The sequence below is a fragment of the Chrysemys picta genome, chromosome 1 (assembly GCF_011386835.1).
Source record: "Chrysemys picta bellii isolate R12L10 chromosome 1, ASM1138683v2, whole genome shotgun sequence".
Taxonomy (NCBI): domain Eukaryota; kingdom Metazoa; phylum Chordata; order Testudines; family Emydidae; genus Chrysemys; species Chrysemys picta.
In genome coordinates this window covers 255,357,983-255,372,272 of record NC_088791.1, presented here as the reverse complement: position 1 = coordinate 255,372,272, position 14,290 = coordinate 255,357,983, and the positions used below count along the sequence as shown (strand labels likewise).

General features: G+C 39.2%; 1 protein-coding gene across 7 annotated transcripts in view; it reads left to right on the top strand.

Moving 5' to 3' along the window:
* Nucleotides 1–14,290, top strand: part of PCCA (propionyl-CoA carboxylase subunit alpha) — a 387,774-nt gene that overhangs the window by 336,551 nt on the left and 36,933 nt on the right. For 2 of the 7 annotated variants that reach the window (XM_065592325.1, XM_008164110.4), the window contains one exon: nt 6,264–7,465. The exons of the other annotated variants lie outside the window; for them this stretch is intronic. In XM_065592325.1, coding sequence (XP_065448397.1) covers nt 6,264–6,665 — 402 coding nt within the window. In that variant the 3' untranslated portion in view covers nt 6,666–7,465. Of the gene's footprint in view, nt 1–6,263; nt 7,466–14,290 lie in introns of those variants that run through there. 7 annotated transcript variants of the gene reach the window in all.

Here is a 14,290-nt window from a genome sequence, read left to right as displayed (position 1 = left end):
TCTATCTATCTCACACTTCTCCTATTTAAAGGAGGCACTTACAGTGATTTGGGTATTAATGGTTCAGCATATCCATAGCTACTTTTGGCTTATACAAAATATAAAGAGCCTCCAGTCCCAACTACCAAGTCTATGGATATCCAGAGCCAACAGAGGATTTCACTGAATGGGAAAAAGCTATGCTAAAAGTATATTTTTATTTTTTGTCTGATTACCAAAATATATCTTTGGACTCAAAGCAGGGAAATGTAATTGCCTCTACATCCTGATAAAGCTGTGGCATCTGGAAGTGGCTTAAGAAAGGGGTAGATTGAGTCCAGTTTTGTTCTGAATACTTCAGATATTTTCTTTCTGCCAGCCCTTTGGTTCAACTCAAGGAACAGGAGAGGGATTTCCTGTGCTGGTCAGCAAACGTGCTGTTTAGCACTGGGAGTAACCCCAACAACAGAGCTGGGTAGTGCTGCTCTGGGACTAACTCCACATTAATACAGCTGCTAACAGGAGTCAAAGTTTAATTACCAGTATGACATTTGACTCCATAGTGAAATGGAAATAAATTCTGAAGCAAGTAGCATGTCTAACAGCATTGTTGTTTTTTTTTCTTCTGTGATTTGGTGCTTCTCCTGATGACAAAAATATATATTCCTGGCAACACTGGGATTATTTAATTGAGTTTTATAGGATAGTCCTGTTTTCTCTATATATCTAATAACACCGAGTCATTTGTTTTAGGGAGGGAGAGGGATAGGCTGAGAAAATCAGCTTGGAAAAATAGCTTTAAAAGTATAATATTTTTTCCATCAAATTATAGAACTGTACTCTGCTAGTTGAAAGCACGTAATGAATAGGAAGTGAGCACTAATCTATCTGGCTCTGTCTGAACCCTCATATTTCTATTTATCACAGTGGGAGATTTTAATATTCAGCTGATGGTATTTTATATTTTGCTGATTTTCAGGTTGAGATAGGGGCACTTAAAATCAAGTTGACTGGCTGAATGAGAAATAAGGTTTTATGAAAATTAATGAAATCATGCTATTATGAATTTTGAAAAGGGGAGTAGGTGATGTAAACAGCATCTGAAAATGGTTTAACGAGCTAGTTTAGCTTCATTTCAAAACTCAGTTCAAACATATGAAAAAAATTATGCCAAAAATATGTTAGGGGCCAGATTCTGCCCACCTCACTCATGTTTAGTAGTATCTTACTCAGAGAGTAGGCCAAATGAATATGACCATAAGTGACACAAATATGAATAAAATTTCATTACTGTAACTGTTTTAATAAATGTCCATTATAACCTTTTAATGTAAATTACTTCTGCCCACCCCTAGATTACATTCTATTTTTCATTGAACACCTGGCCTGTCTACACCAATTTTCCAAAATACTGTTGTTAAACATGCTCTGCCTTTGTGATTGGCTTAGTGACTCAGCAGATCAAGACTTCTGGATTTTTCATGCTTTGTGACACTACTGCTTTAGGTCATAACCCCACTGGAAAATCTGCACTTTGTTCTGGTGTGAAGTGGCTTGTTTTTAATCTCCATCCCAACCCGGCATTGTTTCCTGGGGACAATGAAAACACATTTTTGTACTTTGGTGATATTGTATTTGTGATGGGGAGTAAGTGTTGTTCTCTTTAGAAATGGTCTATTAAAAAAACCCCTGTGGTCAACTGATGTTGATATGTTGATTCCCCCCCCCCCCCACCCGCCGTCCATTTCTAATATAACACTTAGCATCCAGAAGGCTCTCAAAGCACTGTACAAAAACAGGGCCTAAGGATTCAGAAACAGATCTTACTCCCGATTAAGTCAATGCCAGCGCTCTCTTGCTTCAGTGAGAATTTGACTGATCCCTACACAAGTTCAGGGAATTCAACACATTGCAGGATTGGGCCCTTACAAATGATAAACAGGGAATTCTAGAAAAAGGTAGGAAGGGAAGGCGTCACTGATTTCAAGTATTGACAGAAAGTGTATATATATCTATATCTATATATATATGTGTGTGAATGTACAAACACACAGAGGTCTATGTATATACGACTTCCATAGAATATGTAGTTGTGAGAAGTATTTTGTATGGGCTAAGTAAAGTGTCATTCTTGAAGTGTGAAAGTCTTCTTGATGCTCAATGCATGATTTGGAAGGATGGCTTTGTAAAGTGCCAAAACACTTTTTATTAACTATATTAAAGAAATCAAAACACCAAAAAGGGGTGTAAAATTAAGTCATTGTAATCTTACAAAAACAAACAACAAAACAAACAACAACAAAAAATGAATGAATTCATCCACTGCTAAGCTCAGCTACCTTTTTGGCTACAAAAGTTTCCAATTTTCTCTGTTTATTTCTACATTGTGCCAGGATGAACAGGCCCCTTCTAAGGGGCTTTGGACTCAGTTTCACATGCATGTAGTTTACCTGCCAGACCATGAGGGTTACATCATGCTGGAGCATAGGACTGAGAACCAGGCCTGAAGGGAGATATAAAAGCAAACTGTGCTCAGTTGAGACAGCGACCTACAGGGAACTGGAACTACTGGGGTAGGCCAGGCAAGAGACCTGCTGTAACCACCCCTCTTTTGACACACTGCCAATCTAATCCTCCTAGTTGAATAGGAAGGATAATGGTTTTTAACCTTGTGGTTCCCCACATAAAAGAGACATCCCTCGGGATAGATGAGCAGTTGCACCAAATAAACTTATTTGATTTCTCAAAAATACCAGAATGGAACCACTTAAGAGTCCATCCACCCATGTTAGAGACTATAACCATATCAACAACACCTCATGGTCAATGGTATTAGAGGCAGCTCACTGATCTAAGGCCCTGATTCAGAAAAACATTGAAGCACATGCTTTCCTGAGTTGGGTCTTGTAAGAGTCAACATGGACACTATTTTTTTTTTTATCCTGATCTGTCACCAGGAGATCCTCAACCAATGTCTCTAGCAGAGTTTCAGTTCCATATCCAGAATCTGTTTGATTAGGATCTAGGAAATCTGAGATCTCCAGGACTCATCAAATTTATCCTGATTCTACCTTGTCAACAGCTTTTCCCCAAAAAATAAAGATTGGCTACATGTTGATAATGAACAAGATTATTAATGTCAAGTGATGATTTCTTGAACAGCTTTATAACCATTTCTTCTTAAAGAAAAGTGTCTGCATTGCACCTCTAAAGAGAACCTAGTGCTACTGGGCTTCACCAGCCAGGAACAAGAATCTGATTCACTTGCTAATCCCCCAGAACCCCAATAAGTGACACTGGCTGAAACTGAGGGCAGGTCTACACTTAAAATGCTGTAGAGGCACCACTTCAGATGCTATTACGCTGATGGAACGGCTTCTCCCATTGAGTAGTTAATCCATCTCCCCAAGAGGTGGTAGCTATGCTGACAGGAGAAGCCCTCCTTGTGACGTAGTCTGTATACACTGGGGGTTAGGTTGGTATAACTGCATCACTCAGGGGTGTGGATTTGCACACTCCTGAGCAACTTAGTTATGCTGATGTAAGTTTATTTAGTGTAGATGTGAGGTGAGAGAAGACCTATCATTTATCTCCTTGAGACACTGCTCCCTTATCACAAAATAATAGTCTGGATCTCAGTGATTTAATCCACAAAGTGACAATGCTACTGATTGACCTCTTGATGTCCTCTAATAGAAAGGACAAAAGTCAGATATGGGATTTCCTCTCCTCCTCCATACTCTGTGGCTCGAAATGAATGAGTGTGCCAGATTTCCCATTGCTTGCTCAGGGGGAAGATTAAGATTGTCAATGAATCACCACGTTGCCAGTGTCATGTTATATTGGATATGCAAAAGTTTAGGTAAATTAAGATGTTACTCTCAACTATTATGCACTGTTCAAAAGATATTGCCAGGACTATTTGTGACCTCCAGGGCAGCCCCAGGCTTCTATGGGTCATCTAAGCTGCAGGAAATCCCAGTAAGTTCTTCTTGCAGGCCAGGGTGCAGGACTTTCTTTGGCCCAATTATAACGCAGGGTAGAGGGATTGGACAGCAACCTCTCATACAGCATTACATTTAAATCGAGTTCTGGAGACAAAGAAAATGAGCTCCCACATTCTGGAGCTATTGCTCTTCAAAGTTCCTTGACTAACAAAGTTCTCCCTAACATCATGAAGGCCTCTGGCCATCATAGCTCATAATGGACCTCCAAGTTTGGCTGTAAGCATATGTCATTTGCCTATGCCCAATTCTACTAACCGTACCAGATGAAGGAGATGATAGATTCCCATGATAAAAGAAGCAGTCACATTATCTCATGGTGATGCTAGTGTGTACCTGATGAAATCTAGGTACACACATAGGGCAGCATATGAGTAAACAAAAACAAACAAATTCTTATTAGGCCAGAATCTCAGCTTGTATCAATCATCATAGCTCTATTGAAGTAATCTATTTATGAAAAATTACACCAGCTAAGTATCTGGCCTGTGTATTTAGTATTATTTCTTCAGCCTTACTATGTTGTGATTACCATACCATACCAAAGAGTGGACCTTACAGGAAAGGGAAGGAAACAGATTTAAAATGCTTACAGCCAGATTCTACCACCCTTACTCATGCTGAGCAATACCTTACTCCACAAAGTAGTCCCATTGAAGAACATGGGATTGCTCGATGAGTAGTACCTTATTGCAGAATCTGACCCTTAGATAAGAAAAGGCACAAGCACTTAGGCTGTTTCTGTGGTCTGGTTTTCAGAAGTGCTGAGCTCCCACCAATTGTAGTCAGTGGAAGTTGGAGGTGCTTAACATCTTTCAGAATAAGGCCACTATTGTGATAGGTTTCTCCACTGCCTCTAACTCTGAGCAAGTTATTTCCGTCAACTGATAGAACTATAGACTTTTTTTCTGCGGATTTGTCTGTAGCTCATCAGTGACATCTTTACTATGCAGGCATGCATGTTGGCCCAGTGGGAGTTTCAGTTCACTTGTTATGAGTCATTTCCAGGCTTTGGACAGAGAATTCCTCATGCACAAATGGTTATTAACGGTTGCGTCAAAGACTTCTTTTTAGTGCACATAATAAGAGCCAGGTTTTCAAAGATGTATCTATGTCTGCATGTGAATATAAATTTGTGCAGCTACCACTTGTACGAGTCAGTATGCATTGGGTGATTGTATGGATGTGCAGCCAGGTAAGTGGCCATTCGTATGTGGAAATATTCAGTGAGTGTGTGCACATCAGTTGACACACATGACATAACTTAGATATGTACAGTTATAGCACCCCAACCCACGCACATATATTTGAAAATGTGATTCTATATGATGTGATTCCACTGATTATGGTGATGTTGTACAGGAAAGTGACTTCATCCAGCAGAGAGGGAGAGAGAAAAATGTTTTAATCAGAACAACAAAGAAAATCCATGCATAGTCGTAAATAAAGGGTTAGTGGTAGGTTTTACTTTTTTTTAATTAAAAAGTGAAAAATGAAGTCTCAAAATTAGAATTCTTGCTCCTGTTTCAAATGATTTCATTTCATCATTACTTATTAATTAATGCTGTTTTACCATGCAAGAGGAACTTTATTTATTGTATTTATATAACAGTGCCTGAGAAACAGCATGGCTGCTTATATCACAGTGATGTTAGAATAGTTTAACTACAAATATTTTTAATGTTCTGTGTGCTGATGGATAGATTAATCCTATTGCCAAAGGTAATGGCTCACTCGAGTAGTTTAGGGGAATGATTTGAGTGTCAGTTTCACAAATGAAAAAAGTCCCAAAAGGAAAAGGAAGCAATTCATTCACAATGGGACATGGTGCAGAGGAGGATAACCTGCCTTCAAAGATTTTTGTTTTGAGTATTATAATGTTTAATAAATAGTTTACTTCAAAGGCCTTTGCTGGAAAAAAAAAGGCAGTTTTCCTGCTATTCTTGTTCATTGGTTCAGAGTTGCTATAAGTAGCTCATATCCTGTCCTCTGTGGTCTCAGGTGGCTAGCTTTTGTTTGTGAAACTGAAGCTTCAGCTTAAAGAACTGTGTCACTAGTTTAAATTATTAGCAAGTTGACAATATAATCTCAAAAAACTGATTGAAACTTTTCATGAAATCTTGGCTTTTTGCTTTATTATAAGGATAATGGGCAGAGGCTACATGCAGAGTCAGAGCACACAAAAATAGAAATTTTCTGAGAAGAGTTTGTACACCCCTCACCCCATAAGTACTCTATTTTTTAGGTATTATAAACATTTCTATACTGTTTGTTTTCCAGCCACTAAGTATTGTGTCCAGTACCTGTGTTCCATTGATGAAAAGCTGGCTTGGGCTACAAAGGAAGGACTGGATATGTCCCAAACAATTGCTCCTAATATTCTTTGGTGCTGGCCAGATGAACAAAGCAGTAGCTCAGCTCTCCCCTTCCTTTCCTTTTAATTTCCAGGCTTTTAAAGTCAATTTCAGGACAGTAGTTGATGAACAGTGTTATACTACTCCCTTCCCAAACCCCACCATCAGCCCCACCACTTCCTTCACTGGGAGCACAATTTGGAGATTCAAACAAAACCAAACAAACAAAAAACCCACTCCTAGCCCTAAAATTTTTCATGGAACAGGACCTACTGCTGAGGTCCTTTCTTCTGCTTGTTCCTATCTTCCTCCCAGCAAGCAAAGATGAGAAGGTATGTTGTGATAATTGGGCCTACACATTTACTCTAATTGTGAGCTCAACTGTAAAAAGTATGTGAAATTTCACATAAAATGTCCCAGTAACCTATAATAATGAATGTTGATGGGGAAAGGTACTAAAAGAGGACAGGCAGACTAAATTAGTACAAACAAAAAGCCTACTGATATAACTTAATTTATGTTAAAATTGAGTTATATTATGCTCCGTAAAAGCAGAAGATGTGGATCTGGAAATTAATGAACCAAAATTGGCCTGTTAGACCTAATTGGTGGGCAAAACAATGAGGGGATGGACAATTCCACCCATCACTCCCTTTTTGGAAAGAGACCTTGGGGGAGAATAGAGAAGAACAGACAGAGCTACCGGAGTGAGCTTCACCATCATGGCTGCCACTGCCACCTTTTCCTGAGGCCCTGGGCCTTCGTCGCGCTGGTCATGAGAGATCCTGACTGGATTGGACCAGAGAAGGATCCAGATGATGTGGCTCCCTTTCTGCTCCAGCCGAAACCTGAACACCTTCTGAGATGAAAGGGGATCAGGCTTTAACAGCAGCAGCAACAGCTCCAGCCCATCTCCACTAACGTATTCTCTTTTCCCCTAGAGGACAATTATTGCCATCTTTAATACCATCTAAGAGATGGTCAAACAAGGGGGTTTTCCTTCTAGACTTCTCTCCAGCTAAACGGAGCAAGACATGTTAAAATGAAAGCCTTACTTAATACTTTACATTTCAAATGCTTTACCTGTTTTCCCTTCTTTTCTATATCTTTAATAAAAGGTTAAAAGGATTTTAATGGTATGTTTGCTGTGTTGCTAAGCAGGCTGAGGTCTCCCATATACTAGACCCCAGACCTTGTTTAACACTGTTTAATAGTGAAAGAGTTTATAACACCTTTAATTCTTTTGGTCCTTGAGATCAACACATCAATAGTCCACCTGTGAAGAGAGCCTTTGGGGCCACAGAAGGGAACTCTGTAAGCATTGCTCCCAGCATGCACCATGTTCTGCCAGGGGAAAGGTTTCTGAATGTGGATGGTGTTTGAGAGTTTCTACATCCACAGCTGAGTCACATCCAGACACACCTCTGCAAGGGTTTGTCAGCCCTCAGTATCTGGGACCTATCAAGCAGGGCAGTCTGCTCCAATCAGAGACCAGTTGGGGGTAAGCCCAAGTACTCTCCCAAATGCCTTCCCCCTGGTCCCATCCAGTTCTAAGAAGAAAAATTTCAGAGCCCCTTTTCTGGTCCCCAAGTGGATAAAGGAGTCTGCTGGGAAGGGGACTGGTATCCTGTCCAACTCACTTTCCTCTCAGGAAGGGTATCTGGGTTCTCACAAGACTCCCCTGCATTTCCTTTCTAACTAATGTCCTATAAAGCGGTGGATGGGAGCTTGAACTTCACTTCACTTTTGGATCTTAGCCTGATGGAGTATCATCTAGGAATAAGCATCAAGCCAATCCCGACAGGAATCAGAATCTTCTATCCAAATGACAAAAGCAAATTAAAAATCTAAAAAAGCCAAAAAGAATAAGAAAAAGGCTGAGAGGCCTTCCAGACCCTGACCCTCTTCTACTAGCTCTAGCTCCAGCTCCTCCCTGAAAGAAGGAGCACACGGTCTGTGCTTTAGACCATGATAACTCTGAGCCAGAGAAATAAAATTCTTCTCCCCGCATGTGTTTGAAGTCATGGTTCGCAAGGTGATTCTACCTTTGAGATTCAGCAGGATGAGGAGGAAGAGCAGGAGAACAAGCGAAAACTCCTCTTCCAATCCCTTTTAATTCTTCCTACAGGGAAGTCATCAGAGAGGAATAGGAGAATTCTCTTTGAGAGAAAATCCTAAGTCTGCAAGTCATTCAATTTATAAGGTGTCAGAGCATCAAGGATGCTGTTTTTATGTTTCTTAATGTGCGCTCTGCAGTAAAATCCCTGGTGAAGCATGCTGTTACTCTGGCAGGAGGGAGCTATTTTCCTGAAGACTCCACATACAGAAAAATAGAGACCACTTTCAGAAAGGACTTCAAAGCCTTGTCAGTGGCCCTCAGAGTCTCGGTAGCTACCATACGTTTCATCAAGCTCCTGATGTCCTGGTATGCTGAGCCGAAAATAATCGAACCATAGAACTGCAATCATGTTTGTAATGGATGGATGAATAGATTCCATCAAAGAGGCTGTACGGACCATGGCAGCAAAATTAGTGCCCAGACATCAGCAGCTCTAGTTCGAACCCTGGCCAGTGAATAATTGTTTAAAAACATATGTTTGCACCTCAAGGCCCTCTGGAGAAATATTAAGGGAGACACTTGAAAAGGTAGTGACTGACAACACAGACAAGATGGAGGGTGAGAGTCTATGCTTTGCCTTCGACAGTCCGGAAGGCTATGGGTAGCACCACTGTCCAGAATCTCCCAGCACTCTGTACTGTAGGCCCACCCCAATGTGCCCCTCCCAGCTTCTGCCACACCCTTGGCATACTCCCCTATGTCCAGGCTTCTGAAGGAGTGCTTGGAATACAACATAGAATCATAGAATATCAGGGCTGGAAGGGACCTCAGGAGGTCATCTAGTCCTTCCCCCCTGCTCAAATCAGGACCAATCCCCAGACAGATTTTTGCCCCAGATCCCTAAATGGCCCCCTCAAGGATTGAACTCACAACCCTGGGTTTAGCCAGGCCAATGCTCAAACCACTGAGCTATCCCTCCCCCCATGTGGATGACTTGCTCAATTTGTGTCCAGGGAAATTTTCCTTTGGACAGATGCAGAGATTTTAGAGCAGCTTTGTACTGCTTTGGCCCATTACCTAGTGTAAAATGGCCAGAGCATCATCAGAATCTCAACCAGAGTGTTTGCTGCTTACTCCAGGGAGGACTTGTAAATCCTTAGAGAAGAGCAAAAGTTCAGGAAATGGATCAATTCCCATTTCAGTTCAAGCCATCAGCCCAAGCCTACTTCTGCCTGTAAAACTAAATCTTTCAAGCATATATGGATCAGATTGATACACAGCTTTGGTTGGATACACTGCATCCAAAAGGGATCAGAACCCATTCAATATATTCCACTGCAGCATCCTGGGCAGAAAAGGACCCAGCTGCCACAGGGAAAATCTGTGAAGTTGCCACCAGGTCATCCCTCAACAGCTTTGTAAACGTACAGTTTACTCACAGGCTCAACCTGCAGTTCTCTGCAGAACAGTCCTTTGGGAAGACGCTGCCCCAAGCAGTTGTCCCAACATAGTACAACTATTCTAATTAGCAGCTGATTTAATCATGTTCTTCTATCCTGTGTATTTCTCTCTCCTTGGTAAAGCTTCCATACCATTTTCTAAATCCCGAATGTGCCAGGCAGAGGAGAGGCCGTGTTCCAGAATGGAAAATGTTACCTGATATAATCCCCACCGCTGTGGCGTCTGAGTGCTTCAGACATTCATGAATTTATCCTCATAACACGACTGAGAGGTAGGGAAGCATTGTTATCCCCATTTTACAGGGAAACTGAAGCAGAGAGATAAGAAGTTACCTGGCCACTCTTACAGTAGAAGTCTGTAGCAGAGCCCCTGAAATTGAACCCAGAGCCTTAATCATAAGACCGCCCTTCCCTTTTTGGCTCCAACATAACAGTATTGCTGAATGTAAATGTTAGCTGGCTGTAAGGGATATAGAACTGTTAGTGTTTTAACAATAGGTGACTCATATTATCAGAGAACTTTTTTTGGAGATGCCTAAAAAGGAACATGTCAAAGTCAAAACTTGTATCACTGCCTCTCTCTAATGTTGCTGATTGTGAGCGAAAGGAAGAATCTGAGTTTTTTTTCCCCATTGTTCAAACGCTTCTCCCTCTACCTCCCCCCCCTTCAAAATTCTTTCCATCCACACAAGTAACCTTATAAGAGCAAAAAAAAAATTGAAAAACAAAACATGATTCCTCAGCAAAGGAGAATTACTTAATTTTAGATTATAAAAGTTGTTAAGCAATTAGCTGACTTGGAGAGGTGCTCTTGCATTGAGAGCTCAGATATTAAGGTGATGCATGTGATATGACAGCTTAGACTGATTTTTATCATAACAGAATTTACTCAAATATTAAATGAATTTGTGGAATTACTATGCAACTATATAGAAATTTATAATCCAGATAAAATAATGTAAAGTAAAAACCAGATCAGGCAGAGTGAAACAAAATGTTAAACTAAAAATGAATTACTTCTATATAGTAGTGGTTGAATTGATAGTGTCACCTTAAATTACCTTGCTGCCCCATGGGCAAACCCTAGGGTTTGGAGACTCCTGCAGTTACAGTAGCTTTCTGAATTGAGCTTATGTTTGTATTGATTTCAGTTTGTCACCACATGCAGTCAAAATGTAAATTATGCAAGCTTCTTTTCTGCTTGTATCAGTATTTTAGATGAAACACATCTCAAATGTAGAATACTAGCTATAATATTTTCAATTTAATTTTTATATTAGGGTTTTAAAATTACAGTGAAATAGTGTTGATGTAATTTCCTGAGGCAATTATGGGAGCTCAATTCTAAGCGAGTAAAGAAAGGTCTAATAGGACACAAAATGTTATAAGTCAGATATTATGGAACACTGCCTGGTGAAAGGCTAATATTGGGGGAAGAAAGACAATGCAGCATTCCAAGTCATTATACTTGTTTTTCACGTGGAACATTTTTTCCCCCAAGCTTGCACACCAGAACAATCCCAGCTTTTATGTCTAATTTGAAAAATGTATTTTGGTTGCGAAATAAACTTCCTTCTAAAGTTGTAATTGGTTTGCACATTTTTGATGAAAAGGCAAACACCAGTTCAGATATTGGCCTGTTAAGGTGCACAAAGTAAAAGAAAATGCGGCGTTCAGTTGATTACACCAGATAGGAGCTATATAGCTCCAGTATGTATAAAATTGGAATACATTTCTTTAGAAACAAATACATAAAATACATCAGTATTTACCCCAATTAAACAGAGCAATTTGTTTGTTTGCTTGCTTCTTACCGAAAGAAACATTTCATTATTAAATCATCCGTAAAGTCTATGAACAGTTGTACTCTGGAAGGGATTTACAGCAATATACTTCCCTAGGTTTTCTGTGAAATAAAACCAGGCCTGCTCAATATCTGTGAAAGTTGACAAACTTGCCAGAAGGAAGGATCAGTACTTCAATGGCTAGGGAAATGATTGCTGCAGGGAATGTCCAAGATGCAAGGTGACATTACATGTGGCTTAAGAGAACAGCACACCAAGCTGGGTAAAGGCTTCAGTGGAAAAACGGGCTGCCTTGAAGATATTGCTGTAGGCTTGTAGTAATTTAGGGGGATATTTTCAAAGGCACAAAGGGCAGCTCGGCATCCACCACCCAGTGCATGTCAGTGGGAGCTGGGAACTTACATCCTACTGTGGCTTTGAAAATCTCCCCCTTGGACTTTTTTTTAGCTTAAGAAACATCCAAAGTGAAATTATTTAGCTAACCAAAGACTCTGGCTTTTTTGTGTAGTTAACAGCAAAAGTGCATCAAAAATTCTGCCATGATTTTCTTTTTATGATTTTGAATACACATTGTATATGTCTTAAAGATGATTGAACGGAACAAAAAGAACAGTATAATCAACTGATCCAATTAATCAAATGAAAAATGGAAATGTTGTGGATATCATTACAGTAAATTTAGGTGTCTATCCAACATCTCTATTTTGAATGGAGCATATTGAATTTTACTTTTCATGCTATCCATAACGTGTGAATTTTTTCCCCCTTCAACTCACTGTTCATTTTAAAAGATGATTTTTTGAAAATGAAAAAATTTAAATTTAAATTACTCTCAGAAATCACTGACGATGCAAAGAGCAGAGTCTGTCAAGGAAAAGTGGGGACATTTTAATAAGATTTGTACATTAGATTTTTAACTTCGTGCCTGTCATTCTGCCCATTATAGGCTTTATCAGAGGACAGAAATATTTAGTTCATAATGGGACCAGTGATTAATTGTTTCTGAGGGTTACTTTACAGTAAATGGTATTAGCTGTGAAATTTAAAATCTCGAACAGAAATTGTTGTGTAAAACCTAGCAGAAGAACTAAAATATTTTGAGCAAGACTCAATGCTCACTTCAGTTGCATTTTGTTCATACACCACAAAACACACATTTCTGAGTATCGATTGTGTTCATTTACCACAGTAAAGTGCATTCATTGATAACTACCTGCTGATATTGAATCAATTTTATGTGCAGCATAGGGCATTTTTGTCAGGTAGGGTAAATAATATTGATTCCATTTTAAAATGAATAGAGGGTAGGAGAAATTAATTTAGTTCTATGAAGTTATTTAATTATGCTTTATTGACTATTTAAACAGTGAAGGTCGTGAAATAATATGATATCATGAGGCAAGATGCAGCCACAGGCCTTAGCAGGGTTACAAGCTACCCTTATAAAATTACAGTGAACATATTTCTTTTCTTAAAAAAATTCCACTGACTGTAGTTGATTAGTCTTAATATAGTATCCTAATTGGTTAAAAAAACTCACGCAAATTCATTGCTAACTACAACAATGCAGATCCACAGTTATACTTACACCATTTTTGTTTCATTATTAGTGGACAAATTTTAAGACTTCAGATATTGTTCCAAAAAATATATACTCTAGTTCCAAAAAATGTTTAACCCACACAAAGAGCAAATAAACAGAAATAGAATGAAAAAGTTGACGTAAACCCTTTGTTTCATTTTCTGTCAGCCTGTCCCTGAAATAGAGCAATAAGGATAGACAGGCAAAACTATTACAAATGTAAGCTATGCAGACATTTTCTTCACAATTGTTCTTACAATTAACATCTTACAGTGACAATTAAATATTTTCTATTTCAACAGCAGTCTGGATGTTAAACAACTACTTTCAACAATTTCAGTCTGCAGGACCGTATAATTTTCACCCTACAGTTTTAAAAGAATTGGTCAATGAGTTCTCTTAGCCATTATAGTTACTTAACAGATCTTGGAATACCGGAGAAGTTCCAGGGGACTGGAAAAACTTAATGTTTTGTCAGTATTTAAAAAGATGTTCCAGGTAACTATAACTGTTTGATTCCTGTGATCAATGTCAAATTAATCATGGGAAAGCTGATACAGATGCAATCTGTGAAGATTGAAAGATAGTGGAATAATGAATGCCAGTCAACATGATATTATGGAAAATAGGGTCAGATCAAACCAACAATATCATTCTTTGAGATTATAAATTTTGTTAACAAAGGTAACTATTGATATAATAGACTCAGACTTCTGTAAGGCATTTGATTTAATACCACACAACGCTGTGATTAAAACATTCACACTATACAAAATCAAGGTAGCACATACTAACCTGATTCAAAAACTGTGTAACTGAGAGATCTCAAAACATAATTGTAAATGAGGAATCATCATCTAATAGGTGTGTTCCTAGTGGGGTCCTACAGTGATCTGTTCCCCTCCTTAAAGGTCACCTTTCACAAAAGGGGGCCTTTACATGATCGCTGCCACACCTTTTTCGGATGCACCTGAGTTGAGATCCAATGAAAGCTCAAGGCTCTTAGCCAAGACCAAGCAAATGATCTTCTTGTTGGCATCCCATACT